This window comes from Somniosus microcephalus, chromosome 20 (assembly GCF_052327205.1).
Source record: "Somniosus microcephalus isolate GS21.2 chromosome 20, FLI_Smic_1.0, whole genome shotgun sequence".
Classification (NCBI taxonomy): domain Eukaryota; kingdom Metazoa; phylum Chordata; class Chondrichthyes; order Squaliformes; family Somniosidae; genus Somniosus; species Somniosus microcephalus.
Window position 1 is genome coordinate 22,475,980 of NC_141006.1, and position 20,465 is coordinate 22,496,444.

At 45.2% G+C, this 20,465-nt stretch overlaps 1 protein-coding gene across 2 annotated transcripts in view; it reads right to left on the minus strand.

Annotated features, from left to right (window-relative positions):
- Positions 1 to 9,731: 9,731 nt before the first annotated feature.
- Positions 9,732 to 20,465, minus strand: part of stk40 (serine/threonine kinase 40) — an 83,997-nt gene continuing 73,263 nt past the window's right edge. For both annotated transcript variants that reach the window (XM_085962395.1, XM_085962396.1), the window contains exons 9-11: positions 17,355 to 17,474; positions 16,069 to 16,153; positions 9,732 to 13,857 (exon numbers count right to left, since the gene is read on the minus strand). In XM_085962395.1, the coding sequence (XP_085818521.1) occupies positions 13,642 to 13,857; positions 16,069 to 16,153; positions 17,355 to 17,474 (421 nt within the window). In that variant the 3' untranslated portion in view covers positions 9,732 to 13,641. The remainder of the gene's footprint in view (positions 13,858 to 16,068; positions 16,154 to 17,354; positions 17,475 to 20,465) is intronic.

A 20,465-nucleotide genomic window follows, 5' to 3' on the forward strand; every position in this document is an offset into this window, starting at 1 on the left:
AGGCTCCGAGGGTAGAGTTTAAGAAGGGGTGTTGTTCCACGCTAACAGGAAGACCTCCTTGTGTAGTTGTCCAGGACCTGACTTGGCTCCTGAGGTCAAGAAGCAGGAAGGATCTGTGCTTAAATGGACCATAGCAGCTCTCTGTTCTCATTTTTTTTTCCTTTCACTCATTCACGCCTTCTTGATTACACACAGCCACTGATCTCTACACACAAATCAGGGTTGATGATTTTAGACGCAACACCATCGGAACCAAAACAGAGCATAAAACCCAGGAGAGGAGATGAACTCAACAGAGAGAGATATTACATTAGGATATACAGCACAGAAACAGGCCATTCGGCCCAACCAGTCCATGCCGGTGTTTATGCTCCACTCGAGCCTCCTCCCGTCTTTCCTCATCTAAATCTATCAGCATAACCCTCCATTCCCTTCTCCCTCATATACTTATCCAGCCTCCCCTTAAATGCATCTATACTATTTGCTTCAACCACTCCCTGTGGTAGCAAGTTCCACATTCCCACCACTCTCTGAGTAAAGAAGGTTCTTCTGAATTCCCTATTTGATTTCTTGGTGACTATCTTATATTGATGGCCTCTAGTTTTGCTGTTCCCCACAAGTGGAAGCACTTTATCTATTCTATCAAAACCTTTCTCATGATTTTAAAGACCTCTATTAGGTCACTCCTCAACCCTCTTTTCTCAAGAGAAAAAGAGACCCAGCCTGTTAATCATTTCCTGATATGTGTACCCTTGTATTTCTGGTATCAGCCTTGTAAATCTTCTCTGCACCCTCTCCAGTGCCTCCACATCCCTTTTATAATATGGTGACCAGAATTTACCATCGTCCTTCTAACACCCGCCCCCGAGATTGGGATCGAGGGGGAAAAAGAAATACAGGGAACTGTTGGAAATCTGAGATAACAGAATCTGAAGGGAGGGGGTGGGTTAACATCTCAGAATTTTCCAATAAAGAGGCTGCATCTGAAACGTCTGTCTCTTGTAGGCGCTGGCCAATCAACTGTCTATTCCCAAACTTTACCAGTTGTTGGACTACTTGACTTGTATGGACGATCCAAGTGAGGCTGCTAAGTTAATTAGAAAGGACTATAAAAGCAGTTCACTGGAACATTTGTACCACTTTCATGATTAACTATTGAGCTAGATATCAGCTTGTGTTTTCAACGTTAAATATTATAGTTTGTGATTCATGTTATTAAATATAATCTAACAGCACTCTGTCCCCTAGAGGGCGCTTTTGCACCTGTGGCTACAACCAAAGCTCCCTTTGTACAGCGGCAGCTGGTGTTAACTGCAGTGCATTCACCTCATTCTAAGTACCAACAAGAAAAATAAAACCAAAAGCAGATTAAGGCCTAGAAATTCAGTTGGGCGCTGTTTAAAGCACCAAGCTCACCTGGGCGCCGGAATTACCGCTGCGAGCGGAGCCACTTGCGCCATCCCAATATTCAGTTTCTGCGCCCCAAACGGAAGCAGGCCGCTACTCGAGGCTCCCCGCGCGGGGCGCTCACCCTGAATATCGCTGCGCTAAGGGCCACAGCGCCACACGCTGCAGCACGGCACACTGCGGTACTGCAGGCCTTCCTCCCACTGTTAAGGGGGAGGTGCCTGTAACAGCGCGATCCCCGCTCGCGAGTGCCGGCAAATGAGCCCGGCACCAAGGAGACGTGCCGGGCTCTTGGGAAACAGCCGGCAATGCCGCGGGGGGGGGGGGGTTAGGAGGCTGGGGACAGAGGTGCTGGCAGGCGGCCGCCGAAAAAGCTGCTGCCCCACACCTCCACCTTAACTTGTGCCACTACCGCCACAGGTAGGCCCTGTGAACCGGTCGCGATTTGCGACCGGCGTTAAAAAGGCGGGCGCGACCAAATATGGTGATCGGGGCGGGAGCGGGGCGTTGCGCACACCGATGAAGTCATCGGTGGCGGCGCAGCGCTACAGGCTAACGCCGCCATTAGCGCCCCGCTAAATATCACGGGAGGTGTGGCCAGTGGCGCTAAAGCCACTGAGTGCCCTCTTTGGGCGCTAACTGGTGGCGCAGCCCACTGAATTTCTAGGCCTAAATGTGTTTCTCACTGGGAGCGTTACATCAGAGCTTTACAGCAAGGGGTATGAAGTACACCAGAGGCTCGGGCTCTAACCTAAGAGAACAACTTGCATTTATATAGCACCTTTCATGACCTCACGACATCCCAAAGCACTTTACAGCCAATAAAGTACTATTGAAGTGTAGTCACTGCTGTAATGTTGGAAACGCACCAGCAAATTTATGCACAGCAAGCTCCCACAAACAGCAATGTGATAATGACCAGATGATGTATTTTTTTTGTAATGTTCATTGAGGGATAAATATTGGCAAAATTCCTGTTACTCTTCGAAATAGTGCCACAGGCAACCAGAGAGGACAGACGGGGCCTCAATTTAACATCTCATCTGAAAGACGGCACCTCCAACAGTGCAGCACTCCCTCAGTACTGCACTGGAGTGTCAGCCTAGATTTTGAGCTCAAGTCTCTGAAGTGGGGCTTGAAACCCACAACCTTCTGACTCAGAGGCAAGAACACCACCCACTGAGCCACAGCCGACACCTAAATAAAAAGGGGTAAAAGGCACACTGCAGAGCATTGCAGTGTGGAGTATATTAATGTTCACGTGGTGCATATGAAGTGCGTCAGAGGGAGGGGTGTGGGATATATCAGAACCTTGCACGGAACAGCACAGTTTATTCATACGCCACAGCATTGATGGTCTGGCTTACACAAACCAGAACTTACAAAGTCACTGACCATATACACAAATCAGGGATGGAGATTTTAAACAGAAAAGCAGAGGAACAAAATCAGGGCATAAAACCAGAGATGATAATCTCATATATCATGAGTAACTATATGAATGGACTCTAAACAATTTAAGCTCTGGATTTTTTTTTTTACCAATCTATAGAAAGTCTGGTGTGGAACAGTCAGAGACCAGGTTTGATCCCTGGTCTGGGCTGAGTTGACCAGTTTCAGCTGTAGTGAGCCCACGATTGGCCCGTGCCCCTGCAGGAAATTGCAAGAGTGCAATGTTGGGCAAAGATAGGATCAGGGTCAGCTGTTATTCTCCCATTGGTTAAAGAAACAAAGTAATTGCATTTATATAGCACCTTTCACGACCTTAGGATATCCCAAAGCACTTTACAGCCAATTAAGTACTTATGAAGTGTATTCACTGTTGCAATGTAGGAAACACATTTGTTAATTTGCACACAGCAAGGCCCCAGAAACAGCAATTAGATAAATGAGCAGATAATGTTTTTGGCTGCGTTGGTTGAAGGATGAATATTGGCCAGGACACCAAGGAAAACTCCCCTGCTGTTTCTCGAATACTGCCCCGGGATCTTTTACATCCACCCAAGAGAGCATCGCCACCAGTGCAGCACTTAAGTGTCCGACTTTTTAATGCACTCAAGTCTCTGGCTTGGGACCTCCTGACACAGAGGCGAGGGTACTACCACTGAGCCAAGGCGAACACCTTAACGAGGCCTCAGACACTCAGTCTAGCCTCATATGAAGATTGGGCAAGGCCCCAGAGGGCTGCCAGTATCCATGGAGAAGAGGAACGACACCCCAGCATAAACCAGCACTAAGGGAGGAGGGTATAAAGTGGGGAAAATGAGAATATTCTTAGCATTTTTATTTTTATGCGCATCGAGTTGAAGAATGTTAATGCCAAGGAATGGAACTCTTCCTATTTCAGTGTCAGCATCAAACACACTCAAGCCAGCTGTAACAAACCAAATGCAGAATAAAGCTTCTGCTTCCTCTGTCCAACCTCGTAAGAAGCAAAGGAGAGAAACACAAAGGGCCAAACTAATTCATAATGAGAGTGTGAAAAAAGCAAGCCTGAAGGCTTTGTATCTTAATGCTAGAAGCATTAGGAACAAGGTGGATGAATTAGTTGTGGAAATAGAGGTAAACAAGTATGATTTGATTGGGATTACAGAAACGTGGCTGCAGGGTGGGCAAGGCTGGGAACTTAACATCCAGGGATATACAATATTTAGGAAGGATCGGCAAAAAGGTAGGGGAGGTGGGGTAGCATTGCTGGTAAAGGAGGGGATTAATGCAATGGAAAGGAAGGATATTAACTCGGATGAAACGGAATCTGTATGGGTAGAAATGAGAAATAGCAAGGGGAGGAAAACGTTAGTGGGTGTGATATATAGGCCTCCAAATAGTAATATGGAGGTGAGGGAAGGCATAAAAAGGGAAATTAGAGAAGCGTGCGATAAGAGCACAGCTGTCATCATGGGTGACTTTAATTTACATATTGATTGGACTACCCAAATTAGTAAAAATTCTGAGGAGGAGGAATTCCTGGAATGTTTTCGGGACGGTTATCTGGACCAATATGTCGAGGAGCCGACTCGAGATCAGGCCATTTTAGACTGGGTATTGTGCAATGAGAAGGGACTTATCAGCAATCTTCTTGTACGAGGCCCCTTGGGTCAGAGCGATCATAATATGATCGAGCTCTCAGTCGAGATGGAGAGTGAGGAAATTGAATCAGAGACTAAGGTCCAGAACTTAAATAAAGGGAATTACGAGGGTATGAGACGGGAATTGGGTAAGATTGATTGGGTGGTGTTTCTGGGGGGATTGACAGTGGATAGACAATGGCAAGCATTCAAAGATAGAATGGAAGAATTCCAGAACATGTTTATACCGGTTTGGCATAAAAATAAACCTAAAAAGGTGACTCAACCGTGGATAACGAGGGAAATTAGGGACAGCATAAAATCAAAAAAAAGGGCATATCAACTGGCAAAAAAAAGCACCAGACCGGAAGATTGGGGGCAGTACAGGATACAGCAAAAGAGGACAAAGGGATTAATCAGGAAGGGGAAAATAGAATACGAAAGTAAACTTGCAGCAAACATAAAGACAGACTGCAAAAGCTTTTATCGGTATATCAGGAGGAAAAGACTGGTAAAATCCCAAGTCGGTCCCTTGCAGTCTGATTCGGGAGAATATATAATGGAGAATAAGGAAATGGCAGACCAATTAAACTCATACTTTGGTTCTGTATTCACAAAGGAGGACACAAATAACCTCCCAGGAATATCGGCAAACATAGGGACTAATGAGAGGGAGGAGCTGACAGAAATTAGTATCTCTAGGGATATGGTGTTGGGTAAGTTGAGGGGACTGAAGGCCGACAAATCCCCAGGGCCTGATAAACTACATCCTAGGGTACTTAAGGAGGTTGCCCTGGAGATAGCAGATGCTCTAAGGATCATCTTCCGGAACTCCATTGACTCGGGAACAGTACCCGTGGATTGGAGGGTAGCTAATGTTACCCCAATATTTAAAAAGGGGGGTAGAGAGAAAGCAGGGAATTATAGACCAGTAAGCCTTACATCGGTTGTGGGCAAAATGCTAGAGTCCATTATTAAGGATAAAATAGCGGAGCACTTGACAAATGGGGAAAGGATCGGACAGAGTCAACATGGATTTACAAAGGGTAAATCGTGTTTGACTAATCTGCTGGAATTTTTTGAGGAGGTAACTGGTAGAATAGATGGGGGAGAGCCAGTGGATGTGGTGTACCTTGACTTCCAGAAAGCCTTCGATAAGGTTCCACACAAAAGATTATCATGCAAAATTAAGGCTCATGGGATTGGGGGCAAAGTATTAACGTGGATAGAGAACTGGCTGGCGGATAGAAAACAGAGAGTTGGAATAAACGGCTCGTTTTCGGAGTGGCAGGCAGTGACCAGCGGGGTGCCGCAAGGATCTGTCCTGGGACCCCAGCTGTTCACAATATATATAAATGATCTGGATCAGGGAATTGGATGCAATATTTCCAAATTCGCTGACGACACTAAACTAGGAGGAGGGGTGGGCTCTGATGAGGATGTCAGGAGGCTACAGTGTGATTTGGACAGGTTGGGGGAATGGGCGGATACGTGGCAGATGCACTATAATGTGGATAAATGCGAGGTTATCCACTTTGGGGGTAAAAACAGGAGGGTAGATTATTATCTAAATGGCAATAGATTGGGAGATGGGGAAGTGCAGAGGGACCTGGGTGTTCTTGTGCACCAGTCACTGAAGGAGAGCATGCAGGTGCAACAGGCGATTAAGAAGGCAAATGGTATGTTGGCCTTCATATCAAGGGGGTTCGAGTATAGGAATAGGGATACCTTACTACAGCTGTACAAGGTGCTGGTGAGACCGCATCTGGAGTATTGTGTACAGTTTTGGTCGCCCCATCTGCGGAAGGATGTTCTTGCCATGGAAAGAGTGCAACGGCGATTCACCAGGCTGATACCTGGAATGGCGGGAATGACCTACGAAGAGAGATTAAATAGTTTGGGCTTGTACTCACTGGAGTTTAGAAGATTGAGAGGGGATCTCATCGAAACATATAAAATTATGGCAGGCCTGGACAGGCTGAATTCAGAGAGAATGTTTCCAATGGCCGGGGAGCACAGAACCAGGGGCCACAGTCTAAAAATAGCGGGCAAATCATTTAAAACAGAGATGAGGAAGAATTTCTTCACTCAAAGAGTGGTGAGCCTGTGGAATTCCCTGCCACAGAGGGCTGTGAAGGCTAATTCAATAAATATTTTCAAGAGAGAATTGGATATATTTCTGAAGGCTAAGGGGATTAAGGGTTACGGAGAAAAGGCGGGGACGGGGTACTGAACTGGTAAGATCAGCTATGATCTCAGACAAAGATCAGCCATGATCTCATTGAATGGCGGAGCAGGCTCGAAGGGCCGAATGGCCTACTCCTGTTCCTATCTCTATGTATCTATGTAACATCTCATACTGTAGCAGTGTAAGTTTCCCCATTTCCACACCAGCCATCTTGTAGCCTGAATGACACAGCAACAGTTTTGTGATATAGGCCCCAGTCCCAAAGGGAACAGTGTAGAGAGCTTTACTCTGTGTCTAATGCGGTGCTGTACTTGACCTGGGAGTGTTCAATGGAACAGTGTAGAGAGCGCTGTGATATCTTTTGACAACTTCCAAGGGACCTGTTTTCTCAACAGCTCATTCAGTGGATGCAACAATGTAGCCAAGTTTGGGAGGAACTTTACATAATAATTCAAAAGACCCAAAAATGATCGAAGTTCAGATGCATTTCTGATTGCATCCAGCTTTCCTTTGGTTGGATGTAAACCATCTTTGCCTACTCTGTGCCCTAAGTACTCCAGTGTTTTGAAACTCACACTTATGAGCTGTCACTCATACTCTGTGCTTCTCTAGCCATTTGAGCACTTCATTCAATACCTCATCATGGATTTGCCTGTTTGGTGCTGAAATGAGTATGTCATCCAAATAACACACTACCCCTTCAATCCCTTGCAAAATTTGGTTCATCACCCCCTGGAATATGTCAGGGGCAGAAGACACTCCAAGTGGTAGCCTATTGAACTGATATAGGCCTCGGTGAGTATCTATAGTCAAGCATGACTTGGACTCTTCATCTAACTCAAGTTGTAGGTAGGCGTTTGTTAGATCTAACTTCGAAAAGATCTGGCCACATTTGGCAATGTATTGGGTAATTACACTAGAACCTGGTTTACGGTTACCTTATAATCACCACACAATCTTACTATCTGATTTAGGTACAACAATGGGTGTAGCCCAATTACTCAGATCTACCTTAAAGATAATGTTCTCAGTTTCTAGTCTTGAGTTCTTGCTCAACTTTCTCCTCGTATGGTACGGGACGTGGCTTGCAGTAAGCTGGTCTTGCGTCCTTCTGCACGCTGACACTCGCCTTGAAGTCTTGGATTGGACTGCCCGTTTCACTGAACACCTTCGGATACTGCTTGATGACATCATCTTTCGATGCAAATTTTGTTTCCACACGAAAAATCTCATTCCAATCCAGCTTCAGTGATCCCAACCAAGGCAGGCTTGTCTCCTGCCACTACTGAGGGGCAAGCTCCAACACGGATATTTCACTGGTATGGTGACACTTCCTACTATAGGGATTTGCTCTGCTGAGTAGCCTCGCAGCTCTGCCTTCGATTTCTCTAGTCGATAATCACACAACTTGTTGTGATATAGTGATTCCGGTACTACGCTCATGGATGCACCAGTGTCGATTTCCATGGGTTTCCTGGTTCCTGTGACATCTACTTGGATGACGATGCCTCACAAATCACTGTTAGATACCTTTGTGCTCCTGCTGACGTGAATCTCCAGAAACTCCTCATCCTACTGCTTCTCTTCAACGGTATGTGGTGTCTGGCGATTTCTACTTCTGGCATTGCCAGTCGGTTTACTCTTCTGTCGGCACGCCTTCACAAGATGCCCAGTTTTCTTGCTGTAGAAACACTCTGCCTTCACATATGGACAGCTTTGAGCGATGTATTGTCCCAGGCACCGATAGCACGACTTCAATGCACTGTTACCATGGTCAGCCGCTGAGGCCTTGGGGCCCAACTGCCTTTTGTTTAGCCTGCAGCCGGTTCACCTCGGTTGTCAGACAATTGGAAATGGCGCGGAACTCTCGGGAGTATCGGTCGGCCATATCCATCGACATCGCTGTCTGACAAGCTAAGTCAAAAATCAAGTTAGGGGTTGTCAACTATTTACTTCTGATACGTTCATTTTTCAACCCACAAAGCGGTCACGCAAAGCTCAGACCTGAAAGTTTCTGAAATGACAGTGAATGGATAGCTTTTTTAAAGCTACAATGTACTCACTGATACCCTCGTCATTTAATTGACCACGTGTTCCAAAACGATAACTTGCAGCAATTTCCAGGGGTTCAAGACTATAGTGCTGTTCTAACTTGGTTAGGATCTCCTTCAGCGGCATGTCCTTCGGCTTGGCGGGAACAAGCAAATTTTTCAAGATTTCATACACCTCGGGGCCTGCTTCAGTCAAAAAAATAGCCCCTTTCATGTAAACCGCCCAGTTATGGTTTACATCATCGGGGACTTCGACAATACTATTCGCGATGAAAAACTTTTCTAGCCGCTCCACATACACTCCGAAAATGTCTCGGTCGCAATGGAACTCACCCAAGCGCCATTATTCCCATAGGCGCGGCCATCTGGACTCTGCCAACGTCAACAGTTCAGCCACGTGCTCGAAATTTACCTCGGATTTTAAGTTTTTCTGCAAAACCAAGAACCTCCAACAGTCCCTCCGTCGGTTGGCAGATTCTCCAACAAAAATTTCAGCTAGGGAATCCGCAATTGCATCATCGCCAATTCTAATATCTTGAGACAAAGCATATATACACACACAGAACATGGCTTCCGGTAAGAACTGTACTGCACATGGCTTTATTATTATATGCATCAGTAGTCCACCAGGTGGCTCTATTACAAGCGCTTTACTCTAACTCAGTACTGTAACTGACCTGGGAGTGTTTGTTGGGAGTGTAAAGAGCGCTTTACTCTGTGTCTAACCCGGTGCCGTGCCGGCTCTGGGAGTGTTTGATGGGGCGGTGTGGAGCGAGCTTAACTATCTAACCAGTTCTGCATCTGCCCTGGGAGTATTTGATGAGGACACATGACTTGAAATGCCAAGTGCTCCATTCACCAGTAGCAACATCCTTCACCCTGAGCTCATTTACCACAGAAAATCAAACATCCATGAACACCACATTGTCAGTGCCATTGAGATAAATGTTGCATCGTTACAAGGGAGACATTAAATGTAAGGTAACTGGATATGAACCATTTAACCACAAGTCAGAATGAACTTCTCTACAGTATGAAATTTATTGCTGACATGCAAGTAGATTTTTAATGAAGTACAAAAATATGTCATCTTTATTTTATACAAATTTGTATACAATGATCACGATTCCTTTCTACCAACGTCTCATACAACCTACTTCAATTGGTACACCCAGAGGCAGCTCAAACACACAAATCATCATTGCCATGCATGGGCCGCTGCATTGTTCCAGTCTGATTAGACAATCACTTTTACCATAAACACATAATTAGAGGGAACAAAAAAAAAAATTCTTGCTCGACAAAATAATTCCCCAGGATGAAATAAAAAGCCACAGCTTCCAATTGTGACAAATGGTAATACTTTAAGTGTCTTCACTGAATTAAAGTTATTTGAAATTATGTACAAGTTACTACAAAAAAAAATTGGAGCAGCCAGACTGGAGTAAGGCTCAGAGAACTCGAGTGAATTATGAGGAGTTGAAGAAACAGTCTTTTTCTTTAAAACCCGAAGCTTTTCCTTGGCTGGACTTCTCCCAGTTATTTAGTGGGTATAAATGCAACAAGTGATGGGGGCTACTTCTCTGTTGGCCGCAGCCAGAACGGCGATGGTGGTAGCAGGCGAAGAATGGGACGGGACTACAATTGGTCTCGGCACTCCCCAAAGCAGGCATTTTCAGATGAGCACAGGGGCTGAGGCCCAGGAGCATCAGAGGTGGCCTGCATTCTGTAGCAGGGTCTTGGGCGAGACCCCCTCATTCGTTACAGCAAGAAGTCTAATTCCACACTGCCGACAAGTGCCCAGAAGCTAATCTTTACAGATCCTGACAACTATAGTTACAGCCAGTGCAAAATACAGCCTCCAATTCCAAAACACAAGCCTCCAACTAGCCCCAAAGGCAGACTACATTGAGGAACAAGGAGAGCAAAGCTCATAGGTCAAGACTTATACTTGAGCACTACTCTATCAACATCACAACACCTTCAGATCCAGTCTAAGCTGGCCAGTAAAAGGTGGGCGCCATTTCTTCAACAATCCTCATGTTGCACCATTATAAGCTACCTTGGCCTTTAAAGACCATTTCAAAAAATGTATTTATTTTTAAGACCTTCAACACTTTATTGCATCCATACTGGAGTCTTGTCACAAACTGCTACTTTGTGTTCCACTTAAATTCATTATATACCATACTCAAAGTGGGACATGTTCACTCATCCAAGTGACCCCCCCCAATACATGGTTGAAACAGGGCCTCTTCAAACTCATGCTAGTGAGGCATTGAATGGACAGGTGAAACTTCCTTGAAAACTTGCCTCACTAGTAAACTTTTACACTACAGGCCATCAGTATTTCACTTCTGTATGCATGTGTTTCGTGTGCTGCACGATAATGATAGGGTATTAGAGACTGTACTATAGTCCCACAACACTAAGCTCCACGAGAACCATGGGGATCTTCAGAATGTTACAAGCCTTCAACCCAACCCTGATCTTCTACCCTTCCCCCCCCCCGCCCCACCCCCACCCCAAGCACCAATGGATTGATTTACCCCAATCACATACAGTATAAAAGCTTTGAGGAACACATGGTATTTAATAAATAGAACCTTCGACTGCGTCACGGCACTTCCACCCCCCCACCCCCCCCGTCCAAGACATCAATCTACAAGGCCACACCGACCAGAGATCACGTGTGCTCATCCCTGAATAGTGGAAATTTTCCTGTACCACCTCCTGTCACGCAAGGGACCAGACCTTCCCACAAAGCAACGATACATTGAAATTAAAATGATTGGAATCTGCTCGATTCCATGTATATTTTCACAGGTTAAATATACTTAGGCAAGACAGGCATTTATTACTGGTTTTAATACTAACTGAAATCTCAGCAATATTGAGGAAACCCAATAAAGTCCGAAACCCACCACAGAAAAAAATATGTACACCGAGCTCTACTTCACTGCAGACTATGTTTGAATCATTTAACATAGATCTCATTTTAATGATGGATGGGTAAGAGAATCTGAAGTCATAAAGTCACTGAGGCAATATCTGGCTGACAGTGATTGGTGCTACAGTTAAATGACACTCCGAAGACCCACCCTTTAAAAGGTAGTCCAGGAGCCAGGATGTTGGACGAGCAGGACAGCGTCTGAATCAAAGTCTTGGGGCAAGATTTAGCAGTCTCAGCTGCCATTCGAAAGAATGGTGGGGAAATGACAATGCTGAGTAGGATAGGATCGATTACCCCTGCTAAAAGTGTCAATGGATATTCTTCACTGGTGACTCCTCTGGAACGGGAAAGCAGGCTAAGATGAGTCTTAAAAGGTCCAATTGCGCTGGCCCAACACAGTGCCAGATCACAGATACATCCACAACTCTCCAAGCTGGGAGCATTTTATCTGAGCCCGGCCAATTGGATGAGGCAGTAAGCAACATACGGACCATTTCACAAGACGTGGCAAGATACAGAGTATTAGCTGACCCTGGCCACCAGCATGCAACCCCTAGTGGCCACTTACAAAACTGCAGATAGACAAGTCCATTGCGGCCAGAGGAAACATGCACCCCACCAGAGGAGATGGGGAGAGGCAGGCGTAGTCCAAAATGGTGCAGGCAGCAGTATATTATCTGTACAATGCTCACAATCAAATTAAGACTCTCGCCTCATTGTCTAGTTGGTCAATTTCACTGGTGATGAACATTTTACACAGTTGCAAATCCTGTGCATCACTTAGTGCCGTGAAACCAGAACTGAAGGGGTTAACTGACTCACTGAACGCTCAGAATCACAGCAACGTCAGTGTTGTCGCCAGGCTTACTGGTACCAAACCAACCCACACTTGCGCCAGTACACTTGAATGCATGATGAACGATTCACCTCAAATCGCTCCCACCACCGAGAGGCCTGCAACCACCAGTGTTGTACAATTCAAAACCCTCCCTCCAGACAAGAGTGATGTACGAAAGGTCAGAGCCACCTTGTACCGCTGGACACTGAAGCACCAAGTGCGGTTGTGTGGGAATCTCACGCGCTCAATGCTTTACTGAAATCCTAGCGACGACGTTGAATGTTCTCCCTGAGCTTGTTAAATAAAAAAAGAAACGACACACCCAACTGCTCTTTAGTGTTCTAACAGTTTCTGCAGCTCAGTGAGCTTCACAAATTCCAGTGGCCCTGGATCACAAACCACTGTCGAAGTATGTCGTAGGTTCTTTAAAAAAAAAAAAATCAACCTCCAAGCTGACAGCTTTTAAACTCCAAAATAAAAATGACAAAACAGATGGGAAAGACCAGTTATCCGGATCTTTACCGTTAAACACAGTAAAAACGATGTAACTGGGGATCACATTGGTTTGCTTTCCTTCACATTACCCTTTGTAGGACAGTTTGTACCACACAATTCTGCAAGAAAAAAAACTTTCACAAATGGGGGAAAGGAAAATAAAAATAACCCCGACAACCTACACTTTACACTGTCTATTAATCGGCGGGTAATGCAGGCAAATGGGACTCCACAGCGATGAACACACCCAATTCTTAATGCTCTCAAAATCTCTTGCAGTACAAGTCCTTTTCAGAGTCACAACATAGGACGAAGACCTCAGCCCAGTCTCTCAATCTACAGTTCTGAGAACGTGTCTTGGTTAAATGAAGAAAGAGGTAGATTATATAAAGTAAAACTAAACATCTACTACTGCCCCAGAAGATGCTGCAATGTTGTCCTTTCTTTTTATATTTACACATACAAAAAAAAAGCTGTCTTCAGTTGTCTCTCAAAATTAGTTATCCTTTTGAAGAGACTCCGTCCAATGCTACATATCTGTCACAGAATACTGTATTGCTCAGGATCGGTAGTACGTGGCATGATGAGTATTACTGTGCTGTGAACTTGGCTTGCGGAGCTTTGCGTCCCGTTTCCGGCCATCATTTCCGCAAGTAGCGCTGAGCAAGGATTGCTGCGTCAAGAGGATTTATGGGCTGGGCGTCGTGGCCCAGTCGCCGCACCGGCGGGATGTTGCTGAACTGTCGCTTGTGTGCAAAACTCTTCACCTCGTGCATAGTGTTTCCCTCGGCCAGCATCAGCTGCTGCCGCATGTAGTTTTCAAATTCATATTGTGAGGACTCTTCGGTGACTTTTGCCTGAGAGAGAGAGAGGGAAGTTAAAGAAATATGCCACTTTTGTTAAAATGACTTTCACTGCATTTCCAAGTAATTTGTTAAAAAGGGCCCGGAGACAGCCATTATAAAAATGCAAATCTCCCAAGTCGATCGCATTTTTCACCCAGGGCGTTTAGTGTGATGGTGCAAATATGTTACAGGAAGAAAAAAATGTACTGCTCTTACTTTAACATCTCAAATTGCTGCGAGTAGTGACAAACACGAGGCCACCTGTACTTCACCCCAGTTTTATATAACTCACGCTCCAACTGCAGCCTAAATTTGGAACCAAATTCTCCAATTGTATTGCTGTATACTTTTGCAGTTTAAGTGGACATTGTAAAAAAAAATCACCCACCATTCCAGGTTACTGAAATGATCATTTTCCCAAAAGGGCACTTTAAAAATAGTTACTCTACCACCACCATAGCCCACCTCCCACTGGACCAGGAGTTTGAGCGCATCAAGTCAGTCACTGAACCGCACTGTTGCTCAGGGAGCAGTGAGGAGCTGCTATCTGCTGAGTGGACCCACACACTTTTTTGGTGAAATTTCTGCATATCATAGCAATTCAGTGCTTGGAAATAGAACACTTTCTCCATTTCTGGTACTCAATCACTCCCGCATCAGGTACAGCAGTTTGACGCAGAGCAAATCTCCTACTTCGCCCCACAGTGCCTAAACCCTAATCCTTTACTGCAACAGTTGACAGTGTCCCTTTCCCAAAGAATCTATCCTGCAGTCTCTCTGCAGATGATTGCCAACTAATGCCAAATTACAGTTAGTTTTGTGCTGTAGTTGGTGAAGAGAGACTGCCCATGTTCCTGTTACATTGGAACCCTTACAGTCAGAGAGAGGCTTTTAACTCCAGCACTCTGCTGGATTTAACCCCAGGTCCCAGAGGTGAAGAGACAATTTAATTGTACATTGTTAGAAATGTTTGATTGCTGGCACTGGTCCATTTATCAGTCTACTGCCTTCCAACGTCCCTCACGGCCCCGTGAAAGAAATGGCCTGGTCACAGCTCAGCTTCTCTTCCCTCTCAACCCACGTGTGCTCCCCAAACAGCCCAGTTACAATCATGAATGTGCCAAGCCTTACTGCCCATCGGGTGCACCAAGGTGTCATGTCACACACTTCCCTCTGGAGCGTCAGTATTGTCCCATTCAGCAAATCATTGACGAAGCAGTTTCCACTGTACAAACCTTGCTGCTCATTTTTAGGACAGCTACTGAGAAACAATAACCAAAGTCGGGAAGACCATGCATGACTGGTGTCTGGAGCCTGGTTTCATGGGGGGTCATTCTGGTTAACAACTAAAAAGGCCTATTAAGTAGCTGAACGCACAGCACTTAAATGCTGAAGAAGCACCACCTTTGTTACCCTGTACCACGAATAACTGCAGCACATTACTGTCATTCCATAAGTGACAAACTTAAAAGGGAACCAAAGTCTGAATATAGTTGGAAGCTGAACTGTAATTATTAATTTCAACGGTAACTAATCTGCCCTCTTCCCCTCCTCCCCATGAATCCAATTACTTTAGTGTGTTGGGTTTGGTTCCATAAGTGAGGAGAAGAAAATTGGGAGGGAGAAAAATGAAGTCAGCAACCAGCTTGTTGACTGAAGTGACCTTGGCTCAGTAACCCAGGGCTATACTTCAGAGAGGTACTGCATGGGAAACTAGCCTCAAAGCAACTCTAGTGCACAAGCTGGCCAACTCCCAGTGTCTGAAAACCTGCTTGATTCTTTGTAACTGAAGTCAGGCACACAATGCCAAATTAACAGTGGAAACAGGAGGGGAAAGGGCAATTAGCTGCAGGCACAACAGGTGATGGGTTTCTGGGAGGAGATGAGCCCCTTTCCTACACTGCATAATCAGTAAGCCAACAGGTAAATTTCAGACTCCATGGCAAACTAGATGATAGCAAAAATATAATTGCACTGCACACATCAAGAGTTATACAACTATTTGGGTCATGGAGCAGTGTAGCTGAGTCTGGAGGCTGAGGTCATTGTATATACAACAGTTCCAACCCAGAAGAGTCAATTCCCAGTTATGGAACCAAACCCAACACACTAGAGTAATGGGATTCATGCAGACTGATTTTTAATCCTGCTGCTAGTAAACTGAATGGTGCAATGTATCATGCATTGGCAGCACAGGATCACCTGATTTCATGGGGTTCTTACCTCCTGTAAAATCTCTGGATTGTTAACTTGGTCGTCGATATCTGGCACCACCTGCAAAGGACCGCTAAGTGACGAAAGAGACTGCCTGCAAGAGGTCACACAAGCATTGCGTCAGAAAAATCTGCTGTTGCACTTGATCTAATCTAAGCGATTTGTTATCTTGCTGATGAAGTGGCAAATATTTGGAAACATTGGTTGCAACCGAAGGCTTCAACCAGAGAACAAGGTTTAAAATGAGGAGGCCGGGGAGGGGGGGGGGGCGGGAAGAAGTCGGGCAGAACTTTTTCCACTTGTGGAAGTCATCAGGGAGGACCACGGAATCAGACACTATGAATGGATTTGCAAGGCAACTAGATATCTTTCAGCAAAGAGAATCAATTAAGCAATATGATGAGAAGAGCGATAGTTGAAATACAGGAAACTTTGGTTTATCCGGAGGTTAACTGTCCGGAATGCTCGAGCCACCGGCAAAAATCAGGAGCCGTTTCATTAGGTTTTTTTTCTTTTCGTTGCCTTTTTTTTCCCACCAGTCAGGCTCTGCAAGGTCTCGCTGAAGCTGTTGCTAAGCTACAGAGACGCTTGCAAGGTACGGCCGACTGTTTAGAAGCTGCTGCTAAGCAACAGGGTTTGTTGCCAGATACGGAGCTCAAAATCTCCGTATGTTTCAACATTAGCGCTGGTTTGTCCGGCAGTTTTGATGGGACGGCAACAGCTCGGTCCCGTCGGTGCTAGATAGCACAAAGTTTCCTGTATCAAAAGACTGTTGGGTTTGAACGACCTCTTCTTGCACCTAAATTTTTTTTGCACGTAACCATTACCAAACTTTCACAGATCATTACAACAGGATTGTTGAAAAATGTTTCAGACTTTGCTACATGTACACTGTTCTACTCACTCATTTTCTACGCCTTGAAATTTGTGCTGGGTTATATTCGGGTGTGCAAGTTTAAAAGGTTTATTATTTTATGAAATGTTTCACGGTTCCAAGTGGTAAATGCCCCACGTAGCTTTTGGTGAGGGAAAAGGAGACCGTGGAGTCAAAGTGCTTCCTCTTCAGATAGGGACAGCCTAATGGCAAATCTCTTCCTGGTTGTATGCACACACTCAGTGTCAGCCACTTATACAGCAATACAGGTGAGCTAGATGGGCCTTCAGAGCAGGCTCCCCGACAATAGAGGTTTGGGGTGGGGTGGGATGAGAGAAGATGGTAGGAAAGTTGGAGCTGGGTGTTGAGAGGGGAGTAGTGAGCATGAATGGAGCTACGCTGTACTGCACAGCAAACTCACCACGTAGCGATGATGGAACTCAGTGAATCCAGCACTTCGGTTGCTGTCAGCCTTTGCTGTGGGTCTAGAAGCAGCAGCTTTCGAATCAAACAAACTGTGTTTTCTGATACACGGCAGTCCCTGTCAGGGAGAAGGATAGAATTATTAAAAATAAAAGGGAAGATCAATACTGGTTGGATAGCGCTTTTATGGAAAAATTAAAAGAAAATACATTGAGCCCACACCACCATGGCACCAGCTGCACAATAAAGCCTTGTATCAATTTGACATACAAAGCAGCGTAGAACATGTAAACCTATGAGTCACACAGCAGCACACCCAATACCTCAGGCACAGGACAAGCAACTAGAAACCAGTGAGTAATGCTCACAAAAATCCACCTCCCCAAAAAAACAAACCCTACAGATCTGAGCAGTAATGAGACTCTTACAAACAACACTGCAAGCCTAAAGGTTACAGGGTTAATAGAAACAAATGCTCCCACATAGAAAGAAAGCAACCTTTCTTTGCAAAGTAATAAATGTCTGTTAAGTAAACAGGGAGAAAAACAAATCATTGATCAACAATAGACAGTGGGTTTTCCCCAAGAACTCTGTTGATACTTTTAATTATAAAATGGACGTCTGTGAACTGGAAATTAGTACTTTTAACTGGCTGCAGTTGTATAGCAGGTGTTTAGCAAAGTGTGTAGTGTCCGTGTGTAGATAAAGACACTGAAGACAGGAGTTGGTTCATAGGTATTTACTAAGCAAGTCTGGGGGGTGGGGGGTGGGGGGGTTCTAAAGGATATACACAATACACAGGCTTATATAGCCCAAATGGCAATTACCGGCATTACGCACACCTGGGGCTCTTAAAGGCACATACACCATAATTGCTCTTAAAGGCACATACACCACAATTCCTCCCCTTCTAGCTAACTAGTACATCATATTTTAAGTAATTATTAATTACATGTTATATGCAAAATAATATACATTGCTATATTAATTAATTATAAGTTAGTCTCTCAGGAGGCTTCCTGACTCGGTCCGGATAACGCCTCGGGGGTGTAGTAGTTTCTGGTGGTGTAGTAGGTTCTTCTGGCAAGGCTGATTCGGCTTGAAGGCCAGTGTCGGGTTCATCGGGCTTCAGTATCACTGGATCGGAGGTAGATATGGGTATCTCTACTTCATCGTTAGATGTATAGAGTGGTGGTGTAGGTTGTCCCTTTTCGGATGACTTGATGATTTGGTCAGCATGGCGCCTTATTATGCTGTCTCCGATGTCCACGGTATACATCAGTGGTCCTAATCGTGTGCAGATAGTTCCAGGCTGCCATTTCTCGGTACGGTAGTCCCGGGCCAAAACCGGTTGGCCTATCTGGAAGGCCCTAGTTGGCCTTTCATTCATGCCCTGAAACTGCCGGTTCTCCACGTTCCTTCAGATGTTGGGCTTGACCAAATCCAGCCGGCATCTTAGGTTTCTATTGTAGAACATCATGGCGGGAGTTTGGTTAGTAACCATATGCGTTGCATTCCTATATGCAAATAAGAAGTTATCCACCTTGTGCTGAAGTTTTATGTCTTCATTACCCATGGCCTTGATGGCCTTCTTGAAGGTCTGGACAAACCTTTCAGCCAATCCATTGGTGGCGGGATGGTATGGGGCGGACGTGTAGTGCTTTACCCCATTGTTCTTTAAGAACTTTCTGAATTCTTCGGACACAAATTGCGGTCCATTATCAGAACATATCTGCTCCGGCAGCCCATTCCTGGCAAATATGGTCCTTAATACTGTGATGGTTTTTTCCGTGGTGGTGGAGGTCATCTTTATTACCTCCGGCCACTTGGAGTGTGCATCAGCTGCGATTAAGAACATTGAGTCCATAAATGGACCAGCAAAGTCGATGTGCACCCTTTGCCAGGGAGATGAGGGCCACTCCCATGGATGTAGAGGGGCCTGTGGCGGAGCATTTTGGACCTTCTGGCATCCTAGGCAGCTCTTGGTCATGTCTTCGATGTCTCCATCGATACCTGGCCACCATACAAACGCCCTAGCTAGGTTCTTCATTTTCACTCCACCCAGATGCCCTTCGTGAAGCTCCTTTAGCACTTTATCCTGGAGTTTGGGTGGAATCACCACTCTGGATCCACACATCAAGGTTCCTCGGCACACTGACAGCTGTTCTCTTCTTTGCGAGAATGCTGGCAACAGTGGTTCGCCATGTGCTGGCCATCCCTTCACTGTTAAATCGTAGACCCGTGAGAGAGTAGGGTCATTTCTTGTCTCCCTTTCAATGGCAGAATTTGTCACCGGTAGACATTCCACTATGGTAGAGTGGAATATCTCTACTGGGTCTACTGTAGGTGCCTCTTCTATCGTTGGCAACGGTAGGCGTGATAAACCGTCAGCATTCCCATGCTGTTTTGACCATTTGTATTCAATGTTGTATTGGTGTGCCCCTAGAAAAAGGGACCACCTCTGTAGTCTTTGTGCCGTCATAATGGGGACACCTTTTTTAGGGTTGAATATGGAGATGAGGGGTTGATGGTCAGTCAGCAAGGTAAATTTTTGTCCGTGTAGGTAATGGTTGAATTTCTTCACTCCCCATACCAGGCTGAGTGCTTCCCTGTCTATCTGGGCATAGTTACGCTCAGCTGAGTTCAATGAGCGTGACGCAAAAGCTATCGGCCGTTCCGAGCCATCAGGGAATCTATGGGACAATACCGCTCCTATGCCGTAAGGGGATGCATCGCACGCCAGTCTGATTGGTAGTGATGGGTTGTAATGAGCCAAAATTTTCTCGGATGTGATTAAGTCTTTACATTTATGGAAGGCACGTTTACAGTCTTCGTTCCATTTCCAAATCACTCCTGTCTGTAGAAGGTCATTAAGAGGGTGTAGAATAGTTGATAAGTTCGGTAAAAATTTATGATAGTAATTTATTAATCCCAGGAATGACCTTAATTGTGAAACATTTTCAGGTGCTGGGGCTTTTATAACTGCTTCAATTTTCTCAGGTGACTTATGCAACCCTTCCTTATTAATTATGTGGCCACAATATGATATCTGATTTTGGAAAAATTCGCACTTGGGGCGATTTGCTCGTAGGCCCCGTTCTTTCAGCCT